The 18500-nt window shown below is 51.7% G+C and overlaps 2 protein-coding genes across 2 annotated transcripts in view; one reads left to right on the top strand and one right to left on the bottom strand.

Annotated features, from left to right (window-relative positions):
* The window catches only part of TTC6 (tetratricopeptide repeat domain 6), a 74322-nt gene extending 66613 nt beyond the window's left edge, over window positions 1–7709 (bottom strand). The window contains exons 1-2 of the mRNA XM_068946514.1: window positions 7501–7709; window positions 13–109 (exon numbers count right to left, since the gene is read on the bottom strand). Coding sequence (XP_068802615.1) covers window positions 13–109; window positions 7501–7523 — 120 coding nt within the window. The 5' untranslated portion in view covers window positions 7524–7709. The remainder of the gene's footprint in view (window positions 1–12; window positions 110–7500) is intronic.
* A 2620-nt stretch (window positions 7710–10329) lies between these two features.
* Window positions 10330–16083, top strand: FOXA1 (forkhead box A1). The gene is made up of 2 exons (XM_068946512.1): window positions 10330–10935; window positions 13413–16083. The coding sequence occupies exons 1-2, from the start codon at window positions 10864–10866 to the stop codon at window positions 14673–14675; spliced, it is 1335 nt and encodes a 444-aa protein (XP_068802613.1). The 5' UTR covers window positions 10330–10863; the 3' UTR covers window positions 14676–16083.
* The last annotated feature ends 2417 nt before the right edge of the window (window positions 16084–18500 follow it).

Genomic DNA, 18500 nt, shown 5'->3' with positions numbered 1-18500 from the left:
AGTATTCCATACCTTCTGACTCTGAGCTGAAGAGAAGGATCTTGCCCAGATTAACCAAATACCTTGAGCAACCACAGAATTGGTGGAGGAATGCCGAAAGTGACTCATTCTGGGAACAAGGAAGAGAAATGGCAAAATAAATGACTGAATTAGCAGCCAAGCAAGAGAACAAGGATAAGATGGAGGAAAAAGTCAAGAGCATTAGTCGTAGCATTGAGCTGTGTCTTGGTAATACTAGTGAGCATGTCAGTAGGATCAAGTATTGTGCTATCTGGGTGGCAGCAACTGATAATTAGAGGGAATGAAGAAAAGTGGCCATAAAACATACAGCTGAAATGATAATTTTAGAAGATGAGTTTCACCTGAGTCAGTGAGAGGTGAGAGAAACAGTAAATAGTTTGTTATCTTCCTCCTCCCCCTCAGAAACACATTTAGCTTGGGGAAGGCAGAGGAATTTGCCAACAGGATCAACTTCATTTTCAGGATCTCATGTCATGTGCAGTACATGGCATCTAAGTCTGGCTGCAGCCACACTGCTGCACAGTCTGTTTTTATCTCCCACTGTGCTACTGCACAGCCTTCTCCTCACATTCATTGAGAGCAACACTGCATTCATCCCTCCTTTCACTTCAGAGAACCTTGCACGAAGAGTCCTCAATATACAGGAATACAGAGAAAGCTTTTTCCTTTTCCCCAGGTATTAGCACGTGCCCATTTCTTAATCATCATAGTGATGCTTGAAGTCTGGAGGTATATTGTTATTAAGTTAAAGTATTTAGTTAAACAGGTTAACCCTCATCTCTGTAGCTTGCAAAGTCCAAAATTTAATCAGTAGTTGAATCCTTATACCCAGAAAATTGATCCAGATTTGGAAAACCTTGTGCAAATTTAGTCCCTAGGTACACATTATTATTTTTCTTAATTAGGCCTCATGAGATTACTAAGCTTTCTAATATCACATAAATTGTATCATCTAGGTTATTAATCTATTACTGTTACAAGGCAGGTTTTATTCTTTTTAAGAGGAAAAACAGTTGTTAAAAGATTGTTCAGTTGATTGGAGAAAGTCTGAAAACCTAATTTGTTTTCTCCTAGACTGGCTGCGGTTCGCACTATGTAGGAAGTCCCACCCTGGGTGCACATGATTGCCACGTCTGAAGTTCATGCTGGAAGGAAATTTAGGTGCACGTGGTCCCTCACGTGCTTTGGAAGAAAACTGGAGCATACAGTCAGAAGGAGTTACAGTGCTCTCTGATAGATACCAATGTATTGCTATCTATCTATAATCCAAGCAACTACAAGCCAGGACATCAGGGTGCATATGGAATATGTACACCCTGGTATGGGCTATCCATCAATGCCAGAAAGAGTACTTGGAAAGCTAAACAGCAATCACTTAAAGGAAAAGAAGGTTAAGAGCATAGCTACTGTGCTAGTTTGCCTGTGACTTGCAATTGGATCCTCACTAGATGTTAAGCCCAGCTTTGGCATCATTTCCTAGCTGGCCATGAAATATTTTTCAGTGGAAAAAGTCTAAAACCCCAAGAGGCCTGCTGAGGGATTCTGATCTCTTTCTTTCAGTATACTACAGTCAAAATGCAAGCCCACTGTACCTCAGAACAGCAGTACACTTCCTCAAAACCATTCGCCTATGCAACAGTTCTAGTAAGGATAACAGCATGTTTACGTATACAGTTTCACCATGATGTCTAGGTAACATTACCTCATTTTAGAGACCAGGAAATGGAACACAAATAGTTTGAATGACTTTCCTATGGCCTCAAGCAGAATCGGTGGTTAACTCATAACTGAATCCATGTCTAGTAATACAATGCAGAAATAGAAAATCAGAAGTATGAATGCTCAGACTGAAGGCTACTGTTTGCTCTTTAAGGGCATCAGCATGTTTGTTTTAATATTTTGAGCACACATATATAGAAAATGGCCACAAATACTCAGAAAAAATCAATTAATTAGTGATTTTATTATAAGCTAAAATGCTAAGCAGTAAATTATGGCTCCTGGGGATGTAGGATACAAACTTTTCTGTCAGTTACACTGTGGGGATGGTAATCTGTAGCAGAAGAGTGAGGCAAACAGCTGGGGGAGGGCAATAATCTCTTAAATCAGTCAGGATCATTATTGAAAAAGTTTTTGCTAGTTCCAGGGGTTTGATCCAACTCCGCTGAAGGAAATGCTGTATTTTTTTCAATCATCAACCTATATTGAATCCACTGTGCAGCAATAGAAAGGTTTTGCAGAATTAGTGCTATAAATCATACATTCAATCACCTTGCAAGTGCTGTAAGCATTGTCATTCTCCTAATCACTATCATATCTTTGATCCATAACAGATATGCACACCCAGCCCCTGCTAATTCCATTGTCATTGTGAGATATCCATATGTGCCTGTACTATTCCAGCAGAAATAGTTAAAAAAAATTCTTGTGATTTTGAGCTTTGCTTTATTTGTATGCCAAATTAAAACATATTATTAAGCAAAGTCATTTCCTCTGTAATTCAAAATAAAAGTAGATAAAGAATTGGAAACAAGATGGAGCCCTTTCTTTTTCAGACGCATTTGTAATGATAAAATGTGGTCATTTTGAGTGATCATGAATCCAAAATATTTTTTTTGGCATGATGTAACTAATATTTTCTGGTATGTGCCATGTTATTACATAGGCTAAGAGAAATTATATGAGTTACATCTACAAGCCCACCACATATAGCCTTTATTATCAGCACAACATCAGAAACACTCCTGGTTTTGAAAAAAGCTGTAAGCAATAAACAGAGAAAATACAGTTAAACGCATACCAAAGTCTTTGCTGGGCTGAGCCCTTTACTTGCCTTAGTTTTAAAATTTGATCTCATTATCTCCACTCTCCACTGTCTCTCAGTTAATACAACAGGTTTGCCAGTCAGCTATTTCAGTCCAACTTTTCTGTTCTCCTATGACAACAGCTTGACTGTGGATATATAGATATATATGCATGTGTTGGTAGATCTCTTGGTTTCACAGCTGAAAACTCAGTGTTGTGGGACATAGAAGTCCCATTCAGCCACAAGAAAAATATTTGCATTTGGTGAGTTTCTTCAGCAAAAAGGAAGTGTCCTGCAAGGAGTGAGGAGAGGCATCTGAAATTCCTGTGGTGTCTAAGGGGAATGCTAAAAAGAATTTCAGGATTCCTGGCAGAGGATGAGTGGTGAAGGGAATATTTCTTAATACTAATCCTGTGAAAAGGAAATGAATTGTTTGTCTGCCAGGTAATAGGAAAGCCACCAGCTTCAGCTCCAGCTATGAAATTGTTGGGATGGAAGAGAGGATCTCTCTCTTTTAGAGGAGCTGATCAGGTATTGGATTCCCTCCTGATAATCCCATCAGTCACCACCTAAAAAGGAGTAAAACTGAAACTACATGCACTTTAGACATACTTAGGTAGCTGCCTTGCTGGCTGAGGGAATAAATTAAATCAGCCTGGCCTTAATTCTTCCTTGCCTGGCCAACTGGTTGCACAGAGAAAAACTGATCCCAGATGAAGGCGGAAAGGAAGACACAAGCTACACTAAATGACCTTCCTGATGTCATTTCCTAAAATTTGCATTTCCATGTAATGCTTGGAGCACTAGAAGAAACCCAGGCCAACTGCTGGGAGAACCTACCACTCTCCATAATGCTGTACAGCTGTTGCTGCTGAGGAGTTCAGGATATTGCTTCATCTTTTGGGCAAGAGTGAGCAGGACAGAGTCCTAAAATGCTGCTGAATCCAGCCCTTCCTCTACTTTTCAATAGACACTAGTTGACTATCCTATTCAATAGGACTTGCTTATGATTTTGGTGATATCACTATTGGGTGATACTCACCTTCTCACATCTCAATTCAAGGCTATGGGACATATTATAGGAGGCCTCCAGACATCCTGTTCTGGGGTAAATATCGTTTTTCCTATGCAGTACTTATTGTACGTTCCCTCATGGAGTGGATGACCAAAATGCTTCGGTGTACGTGTGGTCATGCTACCACACATCCCACAGTTGCTGGGCATCCCTTTTGGTACAACTCCAGAAAATGATCAGTTAATGCAGCCTGAATGCATTTGTGCTCTAGGAACTTCAAGATGGCTGAGGCTGTGGAATTGTTCCCTAGAGAGGACTTCAAACAACCAAACTTGATTTTGTTCCTCAGAGCTGAAGCCAGCCAAGGAAAGTCATTTATGGTAGATATTTCTCCCTCTTGTGCTGTAAAGCTGCTGAAGAGAGAGAGAAATGAATAATTCTGATCAGGCAATAGAGAACAGGGCTAACAGTTTGAAAATATGGTGCTCTGCAGTGAAAACACTGACAAGAATTTCTCCACAGTCTCACTCAAAACCTACGTTCCCAAACCTAGTCCACTTTTTTGCATAGGAAGACCAGTTTGCAGAAGAGCTGGAGTATTATACTGATATGAACATTTCAAGCAATTGGTCAGCTCTCCATCTCTTGACCAGTACAGTGACATAGTAAAACATCTATTCTCACAGAGAACTCACTGAAGTTTTCAGAGAAGCAAGACTTGTGAAGAGCAGAAATACTTTTTATTCGATTAACAGATATTATTGGAAAAAGGACAAACTGTGGTCCATGAAGTCACTTGGTCAGCTTTAACAAAGGAGTAATTTGAGGATTCATGAAAAAGTCCCTCTCTTGCCAAGCCCTTCTGTCTTATATCATTTTATATAGGTTAACTGCACTGACTTAATCCATTTTCTTGCTTCCTTACAGGCATATTGCAAAAATCTGCATATGTTCTGAACGACCGTATTTGTAATTTAAGTAAGATTTCACAGAGTGGGTGCCCTACAGACGTGTACATATTTATCTCTGTGAATAATTGAACTTGCATCTCATCTGATGCTTTCTTCCATGCCATATTACTCCAGTTACTTTAAAACAAAGCGAAACAAACTCTAAAACAAACCAAAACTTTCCAACGAGTATTTGTATCAGAACTGGCATACAAGGTAAAATAAACCACAGAAGCGTTTCCGTTTGTGTTTCAGTAAAACATAACATAAATAATGCACCCAGTAATTGAAATAAACACCTACTGTGCTGCTATTGTACCAAATGAGAACTATCATATGCATTTTTGAGTCACTGTTCCCTATTTTAACACGTTTCCCCAACCGCACACTGCAGTGTGGGCATCCTGCCAACGAGAGATCTGCAGACAGCATATACATAGCTAGCCATATTCACAAAGAATAAAGTAATCGTATACATAGCATCACATTTACCTAGTTAAGAACTACTTTGTTTACTAAAGAAAAATAAAACAAACAAAAATCAGAGACTTCCTTTCTCTCGTCACTGCAACAACCACGTATTAACCTAGTAGTAGTTTTTTCCTTTCTATTATTTGTGCTTCTTTCTCCTTTAACTGGTCTAATACAGGAGTATTGGGTTGCGGGGGAGTATTATTTCTTTTTAGGTCAAGAATGTCGCTCGATACCTGTATGCTGAATGACACCTAGAAAAATGAACTGAACTGAAATGAAGTGAAAACAGAATGAAAAATAAAAGAAAACAAAATAAAAAAAATAAATTTAATGAATAAAATAAAATGAATTAAATAAAATAATCCGGCCGTACAAAGTCCCTACTGCAACCAGCGATGTGTCCAGAGCGTCGCAGGTGCGCCCGTAAAACCCGCCCCGCGAGGCCCCGCAGCCCCGGCACCCGCGGGAGCGCTGCGCGGCGCGGCGCCCCGGGGGCGCGGCCCTGGCAGGCCCGGGCCTCCGGAGGGGCGGCACCTGCGGCCGCTGCCGGGGCAGCCCGCGGGGGGCAAGGGAGAGGGGCGGAAGGAGCGGAAGAATGGCGGCCGAGAAACAACCACTGGGGAGGCAGGGTTGCGGCCCTCCGGCCCTGCCCGCCGGGGAAGGGGCAGCGGGAGGGCACGTCTAGTCCGCCCAGGCGCAATCCAAAACAAGGTCGGGGGGCGGCGGGGGGGGGGGGAGGGAGGAGATGCAGAAAGAAAGGGGGCGTCCCCGTCCTCTCTCGGGCTGCTCGGGGGAAGGGGATCGCTTGGTTTTCACGGTCGGAGATAAGAAAAGTTCACGCGGAGAAGGCTCCAAAGCAACTGCTGACCCCATAAAGTGTCCTCACCTGTCTCGGCACTGATCCCCAGTGAGAGGAAAGTAAACGCGACCTTATCGCATCTCACCTGCTCGTGAACTCCCGGGGCCGGGGGCGCAGGAGCTCCCGCCCCGCCGCGGGGGCGGAGAGGGCCGCCCTCGCCGCACCCCGGCAGCGGCAGCCGGGCGGCGGCCGGGCCGCGCCGGAGGCTCCCTCCTGCCCCGGGGGGGCCTGGGGACCCCGCCGGTCCTCCTCGTTAAGGGCTGGGGAGCGCAGAGCCAGCGCGGCTCTGCGTGTGTCGGGGGTGGGGGACGGGAAACAAGCCTCTGACTCCGCCGCCGTCCCGGCGTGCCCGTGGCGGAGCAAGGGGTGCTGTCAAATTCACTGAAACCTGCTCCGGGAGCGCCCCGGACCGTCGGGCTCCCACCCCGTCCAAAGGAGCCCCGCTGCTTCCTGCTCCGGGCGCCGACAGTGTTCGCACGCTTGGGTGGGGAAGGATTTTGGGGTGGAAACAGGCAGAACAGGGAATTCCCATTGCCAAGAGAGTCAGGAAAAGGAGGAGGAGAAGAAGGAGAGCGGAGACCAAGGGGTCCCACGGCGTTTGAGGCGGCCGTTACGCAGCTCCCCTCCCCATGTCGAGCCGGCCTGGAAAACCGGTTCTAGCGACCCCCTGGCAAGAAGCAGATGCACTCCGAAATACGGGGCGGAGGAGGTGTAGGGACGGCTGTGCAGTGAGAAGCAAGGAAGGTATCCTGAGGCTGAGATAGCCTCCCAAAACCTTCCCGAGTTAGAGATCTGCCTCCGCACAGCCACTCCCGAGAGGTTGCTGTCGAAGAGAGGATGGCGTTTAGATACAATCAAATCAGATTCTTCAAATTAAACCGAAGGGGTGGCCAGCAGGCGCTGCCTCTGCCAAAGGAAAAGCAGCTTTTGCGCGGGAGGTATTCAAAACAGTTCTCCCTAGTCTCCTTGTAGAGTTACAATCAAAGCCCTCGCCGATTGCATGGGTCGCCCGCCCCACGCGTGGGACGGTACCTGCGGGGCGGCGCTCCCGAGCGGGCTGGGCGGCACTGCCGGGCCGCGGCAGCTCCCCGCGCGGGCAGCGCTGCGCGCCGGGACGACCCTTCCCACGGGCGAGGCCTCTCGGCCCGGCCCGGCACCCGCAGCGACGTGATTGCTAAAAGTGGTCACTTGCTTCGTGTTTTTTACACGGCAGGACAGAGCTCTTACTGCCAGGGCTGAAGATATGGCTCCCGTGGACGCCTCCCTCCTCCCCTTCATTTTTTTCGGTCAGTTCTTATATTTTTCCAGCGCGGATCGATGGATCCAGGAGCTGAGACCCTGCTCCCATTTAGACAGTGGAAAAAAAAAACCTCACCTTTCTCCTGGCTGCAGAACCATCTCCCTCTGAATAAAGCAGTCGCACAGCTTGATTAAAAACTAGCACCACTCTAACGAGATCTGGGGAAAGGCTCTGAATAAATTGGCCGGGGCTACCGTCCTAAAGCTTAGAAAACACCTAAGCAGGTAAACTCATTTGGAGAGCTCCTGCCGGCTGTCACTCGCCTTCCACCCTAGGAGAGTCCTTTCCTTCTCCTGAGGTGAGGTAAAGGGTACGGACAAATTGCGCTGGACTCTCGGAGCGTCACCCATAGGGTTGTGCAAGGGCTCAAAAGCGAGGCAAAGGGGACTACGAAATACCTTCGTTTTCCGTGCCCACAGACACAGCCGACAGGACCCACTTCCTCACACGAGGAAGGCTTTCAGCAAGCAGGGCTGCAATACAGCAGCCAGGGCTGGAGGGAATTTCCAGTAGCGACTGCCTCTGCCTCGGGCTTCCTGATTTGTGTAACAAGCTGAAAGGCTCCCTAAGGAGAGTATAGACAGGAGCCTGCCCGAGCTCCCACCTCCGGGAGCAACGGTAGGAGCGCGGGGCTGAGCCCTGGGCGGCAGCCGGACAACAGGAGGCGCTGCGACTTTGCACAACCCCCGGCCTCCCCCGCCGGCACGGCGCGGCGCGGCGCGGCGCGGCACAGCGCGGCACGGCACAGCGCGGCACGGCCCGCCCGTGGCTGCCGCCCGCCGCCGGGCAGCCGGTGGCAGTGGCCGGTGCCCTCCCTGCGCCCCGGGGGCGACCCGAGGGTGCCGGCCGGCACCGAGAGCCACTCTGCCCGGGCGCCGCGTCTGCCCCGCTTGGCGAAAAGCGTCCGCGGTCTTGTGCCGGCTCGGAGGGGCCGCCGCCGCCCGTCGGTGCGTGGCTGCTGTCCGCCGGCGGGTGCGAGCCCTGCGGGGGCTGCCCGGCGTCGCGGCGGGTGTTGCTCCCGCAGGGCTGTGCCCTGGAAACGGCGCAGCACCGCCCCGAGGTCACTCGGCGGGCAGGGACGGCGAGCGGGGCGGCTGCCGCTGCTGTGGCCCGTCCCAGCCTCGCCGGCGTGGCTCTGCCTCTGGCAGGTTTTCTGAGCAGAGCTGAAGTACTGACGTGAACGAGTTGCTCCCGAACGGGCCCTCACGATTTTTCTACTTCAGACATACAGACTGTTTCCAGCAGAAAGGGAGGGAGAGCGCATACACCAAGATCGCAATTTTAGCGTCTCTTACATTTTCCACTGGGTTTTGTTCCAGTCTCCATTTATGTAGCTTGAGCATTTGAAAAAGTACATTTCTAAGCCTCTACTTTTACCTTGTATATTTTATTTTATTATGTCTTCAGCGACACAGTTTCGTCCCTTGTTCTCGCCTGCTGATTCCGAAGTTGTATTTGTTTCAAGGATTTAACTTATTTAACTGTTGCCAGATTTAAAGAAAGAGGATGAGGGGGGAAAGAACAAAGAAAGAGATAACAGAAAATGTATTTTGAGGACAAGTTAAAACAGATTTCTCCCTGCAGCGGTAGGCTATATCTCACCAATTTAATCTTGGGTCTCTAAATAAGAAACGTTTTAAAAATCACGCTTGTGACGGTGACCTTTCCGCAGATCACTCGAGGACAAATCAGTGTGGAAGCAACTGTGATGTTAGTGGGCGATAAATATGTCAAACAGTAATTCAGACACAGCTATGTATTGTACTTTGTGTGGTATGAGACGCAAACGTTTTTGAAAAAGCTCAAGAAACTTTATTTCCCATTTAGACCCCTATTCCCCGGGAAGTTGTTTGGGTTTGAGGAGGGGGTAGTTTGTTTGTCTATTTTGTTTGGTGGGTCTTTTGTTTTGGAGGGGGGGTTGTTTGTTTGCTTGTTTGTTTGTTTGTTTGTTTGTTTTACAACCAGGTCATAAAAGTTCGAGCCGCCGGGTAGGGGAGAAAAAATATAAAGGATAGCGCAGAGAAACCCAAGAAGAATCTGTGATCTTGACATCAGGTCAAAGAGCCGGACAGGGCAGGAATAGGAAAAGGACAAAGTAGAGCCCGTCTGCAAAAGCTGAGAGAGTCCCACTGTCCATATTATGAAGTGCTTTGTCCCATGTTAGTTTGTTTTATTGCTGTTGCGCCTTTTCACCTTCTAGCCCGTGTAGATTCCTCCTCCCCTGTTCCTTGCGAGAAGTCAGAGTAATGAGCCAGAAATTACTAATGAGATACCCGCTACTTCTTACTACTGTTGCTCCTGGGTGTCTGGCTCCAAAGAAGCCTTCTGGGCCGAAGGCTTTCCACCGTAAACGTATAAAATGTTTCCAGTGACTCACCTGATGTTTGCCAAGTGGAGGTTAATATCAGTGGATCCGCATTCAAGCCTCCATCCGTATTTATTGGGTGGCTCTAATGTTATGTCTCAGCGCTGTGACTCAAATGGTTTCTAAACGTAAGCTAGCAGAAAAGAATTACCATCATCATCATACACATAGCCCAGTTTGAAGGACGAGATTTAGCCCATGTGGGACTTCGTGGACCTGGGAGTCGAGCCTTTCTGCTTATAGACAAAGTCCAGTCCCTGGCCTGGAGCACGCTGGGAGCAGAGGGGGCCGCGGCAGGGGCCTGGGGCCAGGATAGGTACCTGGCACAGTTATTAGCTTTGAAGTGAGCGGGGAAGGGGGGGAGGGAGAGGGGGGCATGTTGACTGCAGGACTCGGGACTTTGGAGCACGTCCCAGCCATCAAGTTAAAGGAGCATCTACTGGACTTTAGTAAATACAGCCCCTAATCTCAGGGGTTTAAGGCTGGATGGCCTTTTGCGTTCTATTCAAACAGAGGGGGCTGCCCTTCCCTTATCTACCTCATTTCATTTCCACCGATCCCTCCTAGCGTTTGTCCTGACCGTCTGAAAGGGTGGGTTCCTCCCCCCTTTCCTACGCTCTCCCCCTCTCCCACCTCCGTCTCTCCTTCTTTCCCCACAAGCTTAAACCAATTACACTGCTTTGCAAATAAAGTGCCGCCCCGGGGGGAGTTGCAGGCGAGGGGAACTGCCTTGTTTGCAGGTGCATCTCCGGCTTTGTAGGTGCGAACGCCTTTGTGCGGCGGACAAATGGGGAGAGGAGGAGGAGGAGGTGGGTACTTCTGCGACGTAAGATCCACATCAGCTCAACTCCACTCACATCCCAGCCGGCACTTCCTCACTTTCTCAACTGTCTCGCCCCACACCGCTCCCTGCCTCCTTTTTGGCTTGTTTTAGACGAGAATTCAGCCCCCCTTTCCCCTTCCCCTTCTAAGAACTGGCTTCCTGCTAGGTCGAGCTTTCGGGCTCTTTTCCTGCTGCCCGTCGCTCGCTTGCAAGAGGGCTGGATGGTTACACCGGGCAGGTTGGCTCCATAATGTTAGGGACTGTGAAAATGGAAGGGCATGAAACCAGCGACTGGAACAGCTACTACGCCGACACTCAGGAGGTGAGTGAATCCCAGGGTCTGGCTCCTCTGCTGCCCCTCTGCAAGGGGGAGGGGGGTCGGGGGGAGGGCCAGGGATCTAGGGGGGGCAGCAATCGGGGGAAGCAGTTTGCACTCCAGATCCTGCCAGTGCAAACGTGCCTGCCCCCCCCACCCCCGCCGCCTCCAGCGCTGGAGCTGCCCAGGCTTCCCCGAGGAAATCCACAGGGTTTCCGAGAGCCCTAGGAGGCGTTTCAGCGAGCCCCGAGGCGGCTGCGAGCCTGCCGCGAGTGCCGGGAACCGGGGGGCAGCCCTGGATCTCCTCTAAAAGGCGAAATCTGCGCTTTCGGCGCTCACAAAAGCGCCCCGCAAACTCCTGGCTCGGGGCAGAGGACTCGCGGCGCCCGGCTCCTTCCCGGCGTACGGCGCGGGCGAGCGGCCCCGGCCGCGCCGCGCCTCCCCGCCCGCCCCCGCCGAGGCCCAGCGCCTCCTTGCGCGCCGTCGCCGGGGCCCTCACCTGTTAAAGCCAGGCGAAAAGAAAATAGGAAAAAAAAGCCGTTTGTTCGTACTTTGCGAGGCGGCTTTGCTGCGGCGTGCGCTGCGGCCGCGGGCCGGCGGGCGGCGCTGCGGAGAGCGGCCCCGGGAGGGAGCCCCGGCCCCGGCCCCGGCCGCCCCCTCCCCGCCACCGCCGCACCCCGGGAGCCGGGTCCGGCTGGCGCATTCATGTACAGTACCGTGCACAGGAACGGAGAGAAACGGCCCAAACGCCAACACATACGGCACAGGAGAGGGCCAGTGAAGCGCTCTCCACCGTAGGCGGAGGTGCCGTCCCCTAGAGCAAACCTCGGCCGTGCGGGGGTCCGGGTATTGCACTGTGCCGTTGCGGCTCTCAACTCGGGTTCGCGGGGAGAAGTCAGCGCTTAGCAGCACCGCCAGAAACCCTGAGGATTAACGCACCGGGAAGGAGCCGTTTTAAGGAAGTGTGCTAGCAAGCCGGGCGTGTAGGTGTGCGCACACAGGCATTGCATCAGCACACACGGACACACGGCTCCACAATCCCCACGCCTCGTCCCTGCTCCCCGGGGTTGTGCACAGCACCCGCAGGGCCGCATGGGCACATGCAGATACGTATCACCCTACTGGCATCTCATTTAATAGAGAGAAGTCCGTCTTCTTAATTATGTGCCGTTTCCGCATTCATTTATCCTCGCTCTACTCATTATCCACGAACATCCGCGAAGTTAAGCGACCTTCTCATTTGCTGTTTTTTAGCCTCAGTCTTTTCTGGTCACCTCCCCCCCCCCCCAGTTTAAATCATTGCACGGATGGTGTGTGGGAAATTCATCCCCATTCTACGATCTCAAATGCGTATTATTAAACTAAAATCGTATTCGTCAGCTCGTAGAATTCGTAGTAAATACTAGCAAATTAATTACAGTGGCTTTTTAAGCGTCGCTAAACATCCTTTCCTTAGCCATTTTGTCTTTGTTCGAAGTAAATGGGAATACATCTGCGACGTGTTTTCCCTTCCTATTAAATCAGATGCCGTGCTGGGAAGCACACTTTCAGGCTCTCTGGTTCTGAATTTTGTAACAGTTCTGTTAGAAGTAAGGGTGCTACAATTTTTGCACGTTAGGAGATAATAGAGAATCACTGACAGGGAAAGTTTAGGCTTTTCGTACTTTGGGAAAGTTTTTATAACTTTAAATGAAAGATTGGCTGGATAGAAAATGCGTAGAAGTGGGAAGCTTTCCGCAGATAAAATGCGCGGCCGTGAGCTGTTTATTTTTTTGCGAAGAGACACTATCATATCTTGTGCAAGAAAATAAATTGAAATCCGCAGTGAGGAGGGGAAATGTGTGATATTATTCTGGGAAAGTTCGGGTAGATGAATTTCATCATGGCACAGAGAGGCTATGTCCGTAATTTCCTATATTCCGATGAGTTTTAATATTTAGCTAGCAAGGTGGGACACAAAATGAGCAAAACCGCCGGAATATCCAAGAAGAAAACCTTCTCCCAGGGCCGATAAAGCCTGTGGCCAGGGTCTGCAGAGGTGCGGAGCTGTTTCGGGAGGGACGGTGGTTCCTGGCATCCCGATGATCCTGCCGCAGCAGGCGGAAACCCTTGGCCCGCCGGTAACACGGGAGCGTGTTCCGGTTCGAGCACTCTCTCGGTATACTGATATTTATAAATACGTATAAATATAAATTAGCCTTTTCGTCCCACCAGCGGCCCTTCTGCGCGGATTTTAGGACGCGCTTTCACGGGTGCCGAAGAAGCCAAAGGTACCCCCGGGGGAGAAGTTTGCCAGGCGCATTAGCCGGGACAGGCAGAATCGGTTCTTCCTGCAGCGCTGGCCGCAGCGGAGGGCAGGATCCGGCCGCAGCCGGGAGCTCGGAGCCGCGGGGGCCCGGCCGGCCCCGGCCCCGGCCCCGGCCTCGGGGGGTCCCGCCTGCCCCCCTCTCTCCTAATCTCCTTTCTCCATCTCGCTGTCCTAGGCCTATTCCTCGGTGCCCGTGAGCAACATGAACTCGGGGCTGGGCTCCATGAACACCATGAACACCTACATGACCATGAACACCATGACGACGAGCGGCAACATGACCTCCAGCTCCTTCAACATGTCCTACGCCAACACGGGGCTGGGGGCCGGGCTGAGCCCCGGCGCCGTGGCCGGCATGCCGGCGGGCTCCGCCGGCCCGGTGAACGGCATGCCGGCCGGCGTGGCCGCCATGGGCACGGCGCTGAGCCCCGGCGGCATCAACGCCATGTCGGCCCAGCCAACCCCCATGAACGGGCTCAGCCCCTACAGCGGCATGAACCCCTGCATGAGCCCCATGGCGTACACGCCGTCCAACCTCGGCAGGACTCGGGACGCCAAGACCTTCAAGCGGAGCTACCCCCATGCCAAGCCGCCCTACTCCTACATCTCCCTCATCACCATGGCTATCCAGCAGGCGCCCAGCAAGATGCTGACGCTGAGCGAGATCTACCAGTGGATCATGGACCTCTTCCCCTACTACCGGCAGAACCAGCAGCGCTGGCAGAACAGCATCCGCCACTCGCTCTCCTTCAACGACTGCTTCGTCAAGGTAGCCCGCTCGCCCGACAAGCCCGGCAAGGGCTCCTACTGGACCCTGCACCCCGACTCCGGCAACATGTTTGAAAACGGCTGCTACCTCCGCCGGCAAAAGCGGTTCAAGTGCGAGAAGCCGGCGAACAGCAAAGCCCCTCAGGAGGGCAGGAAAGATCAGGCCGGAGCCTCCAGTTCCAGCTCTAATTCCCCCCTGCACAGAGGCCACAATAAACCGGCGCAGCTGGACCCCGCGACCTCCCTCTCCAGCTCCAACCCGTCCACCAGCCCACAGTCTATGGACCACAGCGGATCGAGCACGGAGCTAAAGACCTCGGCCTCGGCCGCCTCCTCCACCATCAGCTCCGTCCCCGCCTTAGCCTCCGTCCCGCACCCCCCTCACTCCTTAGCCCACGAACCCCAGCTCCACCTCAAAGGGGATCCCCACTACTCCTTCAACCACCCCTTTTCCATCAACAACCTCATGTCCTCCTCGGAACAGCAGCACAAGCTGGACTTCAAAGCCTACGAGCAGGCGCTGCAATATTCCTCCTACGGGGCGAGCCTTCCCGGCGGGCTGCCCCTGGGCAGCGCCTCCATGGCGGGCCGGAGCAGCATCGAGCCCTCGGCCCTGGAGCCCTCCTACTACCAAGGTGTGTATTCCAGACCCGTGCTAAACACCTCGTAGCTCTCCGGCCCGCACGCCCGGGGGCGAGCCCCTCTCCTCTTCCCCTCTCCTCCTCGGCCTCTCTCCTGCTCCCCTCACCCTTTCCCCCTATCTGCGACAAACCGATGTGTTTCCGCACGCTGCGTGCCCAAGACTGTTACTTTATAATTGTCTCGCAACGCGTTGTGTATTGTTATTATCCAACACGACCTCCTGCAAAGCTGACCGCGTCCCTATTGTACATACCCCCTCGCTCCCTCCCCCGTCCCTCCTCCCCGGAGAACCCTATAGCCTTTGCAGGATGTTATTAAAAAGAAGAAAAAATTGTTAAGCTTGTAAACTACTTGTTTGTGCTTTCCACCTCGCCCCAGCCCCCCTCTCCCTTTCTGTGCTCTGTAATCTCATGTAAGTTTACAGGTATGTGGCAATACTTTAACAATACGGAGATGAAGAAGTGAGTAGACGTTTAAGGCTTTTTTTAATTAAAAAGGCTTTGGAAGGACAATACTGCTGTGAAGTAGCAAAACACTAAGAGAATCTCTAAGCAACAAGAGGACTATTTACTTTCTAGGATCATCCTTTTGATACTTGCAAAATAAACCTTCGGCTAGTACAAACCGCATACACCCAGATGCTGCGGGCCGGATCCTGCACTCCCAAGGGGACCAACCGGAGCTTTGGAGTGCAGGATGCGACCCTTATTTTTTCCAAGTGTTACCTGTCTTGGGATGTAATATAAAGTTACAAGAGGTCACAGCCAGTTGGGTATTTTTTTCCTTCCCATCTGTTACTGAAGATTCTCATTCATCAGGAACTCTCTTCAACATGTGGATGACATGCTTATTTAATTTCAGTGTCTTTTCATTATATACCAGCTAGAAATACATACATATATATATATATATACACACACACACATACACACACACGAATATATATATATATATATATGTAAAACGAGGTTCTTTTCCTCTTCCTCCAGGAAACATTGACTATTAAACCAACTTAAGGAAAAGAGGCGAGCTCTTTCACTTTCTCCTTTTCCAACTTGATAAATTCCACACCCAAAATTTGTTGTGGCCGTTTACTTATCGCCATTGTTAGCTTGTTTCATCCAGTGTTAATGCACTTTCCACAGTTTTACACGGTGTTAGCATAGCCAGACGGGTTTTATTATTATTCCTGTTCGCTGTCTCAATGTTCTTAATTTATTGCATGGTTTATATTTTTCTTTCTTTACAGCTGGAAATTGCTTTAAATGACAGTAAAAAGAATTACACGTGAATTTAAGAAATTTTGTTAATTTTATAAATGTGATTGTAATTGAAAAAATATTTTGATTTAAAACGATAACTGAGAATTTAAGGCGTGAAGTATGTTTCTGATCATTTGCAGTTAAGGAATTTAAATAAATCAAATGTTAACAATGAACAATTTCTGCTGTTTTCTTTCAAAAGAAATGTTTGTGCGGTGGAAGGAAAAAGCTGGCATGGGTAGTAGATCAAACGTAGCACCAAAAGGTGGATGTCAGGAGGAATAATTTCCACGGCAAAGCTTGCGCGGAGGGCCCGGGCGACTTTGCTGCGGGCAGGCAGGGGACGCGCCCACCTGCGGCAGCGCTGCGCGCTGTGCGCGGGGCGCAGAGCTTGCAGCGGCATGTGAGGACGTTTTCCTGCTGTTTACGGGATGTGTATATGCTCTAACAGCGGCGGCGGGCGTGGGTTTGTTTTTTTAATTCGCCATGCAAGGGGAAAAAAAAAAAACGCCACCCGAGGGCTGCGTGTCCTCCTCGGTGCTTTGCGGTCGGGCGTTAGAAGTGCCCTTTCCCTGCGCGCTGCGGAGGGGGCCAGAGCCACCGCTTTCTGCGGTCTCGGCGCGGCCCCGCCGCTTCCCCGCCCGACGGGGCGACCCCCGAGGGGAGCGCCTGCAGCGCTGCTCGGCCTCGCCGCGGGCCGCGGCTAGCGCCGAGCCGCGCTGCCCGTCCGCCTCCTGCTTTCTAGCCCCGGCTCGGATCGTTGCGCCGGTAACAACAGCAGCCGAGAGGGCGAGCGCTGATCCCCAGCAAGCGGCATCACCGCGAGGGGTTTCACAGATTTCACTGTCGTTAGCCCCCTTCATGCAAGACCGCAGGATGAAAGAACTGTGTAATTCTCATAATTATCACATAATTGCCCCCTGAAGGGTTGGGGACAGCGGCGACTGACTAAATTTAAGCGTCGAAGAAAAAAGGAAGAAAAAACACAAGCCGCCGGTCCAGAAATCCCACAGCCAAGCAATGCCTCGAGCAGAACTACCCGGCGAAGAGGGAAGAAAGACACTCAAGAGCCCCTCTGCCTCGGGCTTCGCAGGTACGGCCGGATCGGCCACGGGAAGCCAGGCAGCGAGTGGCAGAAGCGAGCACACGGCCCCTGCGGTGAGCCGGCGCCCGCCCCGGCATTGTGCTGCTTGTGTGCGGTCCGCCAAGCGGGATGGGGCCGGGGACCCTGCCGGGTGCTGCCGCCTGGGCGCCCGCGGGAGACGGGGTTTGCGCGGGGGAGCCGGCTGAGCCGCCTGCCCCATGCCTGCCTGGGCAGCCCCTTCGCCCGCTAGATTTTATGGATTTGCCAAACGCCAGCAAACCCCCCGGCAGCAGGGGCAGCTCCAGGTTGCTCGGCACCAAGTCCGGGAAGGTGGATCCTATTTAAAGTCCCACTTCTTCTGCCAGAGGCAGCTTCGTGCGAATCAGGACAGGATGAAGCCCGTTTTAAGCAGGACTTCACTTGTCTTCTACGGACTAGTCTATAGACAATATGCCTCTCCAAAGCGGAGACATTGATTTCATGCCTTGGGCTTGCACACAGAAAATATCAATCGACCGACAGCGATAAGGCAGCAGGTTTCGCATATCAGCTGTGGAGCACAGACCGTGTGTAATGGAAATATTCGGGGCGTGGGTAATTAAAGGGTTTAAGCAGACCAACGAGGCTCCAAACCTTTCCAAGATAAAGAGCGGAGCCTGTCACGGATACAACCTGTGCCCCATCGCCACCCGCCATCAAGATTATATTCTTTTCCTTTCTTGTTATAGGCAAATGGTGGCTTTCGTGGCCAAACGACCCACTGACATGAAAGGGATATGGTTCATGTGAAAAAACGAAGGTCCCTTCCGCAGCGAATGCGGCTTTCCGTACTTAGTTTAAGACTTGGAAGTAAAGAGAGTGGAGAAAAGTGCCCTCTTTTCTGTCCCACTCCTAGGAGTGGTGCTGGCGCTTTAATCGTGTGCCCCCAGGAGTAGTGGAAAAATAAACTGAAAGTAGGATCGCATAAGAAAGCGAGTGAGCACCCTCCCCTCCCGACCCCCGGTAAGAAGTAGAGGGGCAGCTTACGAGCAGCTTTTTCCAGGCGGATGGACCATCCGCCAGGATGGACGGGACGGGACGGGACGAGCGCTTGGCCCGTGTCGGAGGTGGCGCCTCGGCCCCGCGCCCGGGCCGGAGCCGGGCCGGCGGCGCGCCCCGGCCGTCGCGGCGATTTACGCGGCAACTTCGCCTTTCGCTACACGGCAATTATCTCCTATCAGCCACGTGCGAGGGAGCGAAAACGGCTCATTTAACGTCATTAAACACAAGCGGGGAGTAACTCAGGGCGGCTGGGGATCTCCGTCGGGATTCACGCGGTTGGGTGGCGGGGGCTGGGGCCGAGGCGGGCGCGCCGCCGCGGCGGGCCGGGGCCGTCGAGGGGCCGCGGCGGGGCTGGCCGCGCTTCCGCGGGGCGCAGCGAGTACAGCACCCCCCGAAACGCCCTGCCTGGGCGGTCCGGGCCACCCTGCTGCCCGCGGCAAGGGCCGGCAGAATCGGCCCCTGGCCC

The sequence above is a fragment of the Struthio camelus genome, chromosome 5, assembly GCF_040807025.1.
Source record: "Struthio camelus isolate bStrCam1 chromosome 5, bStrCam1.hap1, whole genome shotgun sequence".
In the NCBI taxonomy this organism is placed as follows: domain Eukaryota; kingdom Metazoa; phylum Chordata; class Aves; order Struthioniformes; family Struthionidae; genus Struthio; species Struthio camelus.
This window is presented reverse-complemented; position numbering and strand designations above follow the sequence as displayed.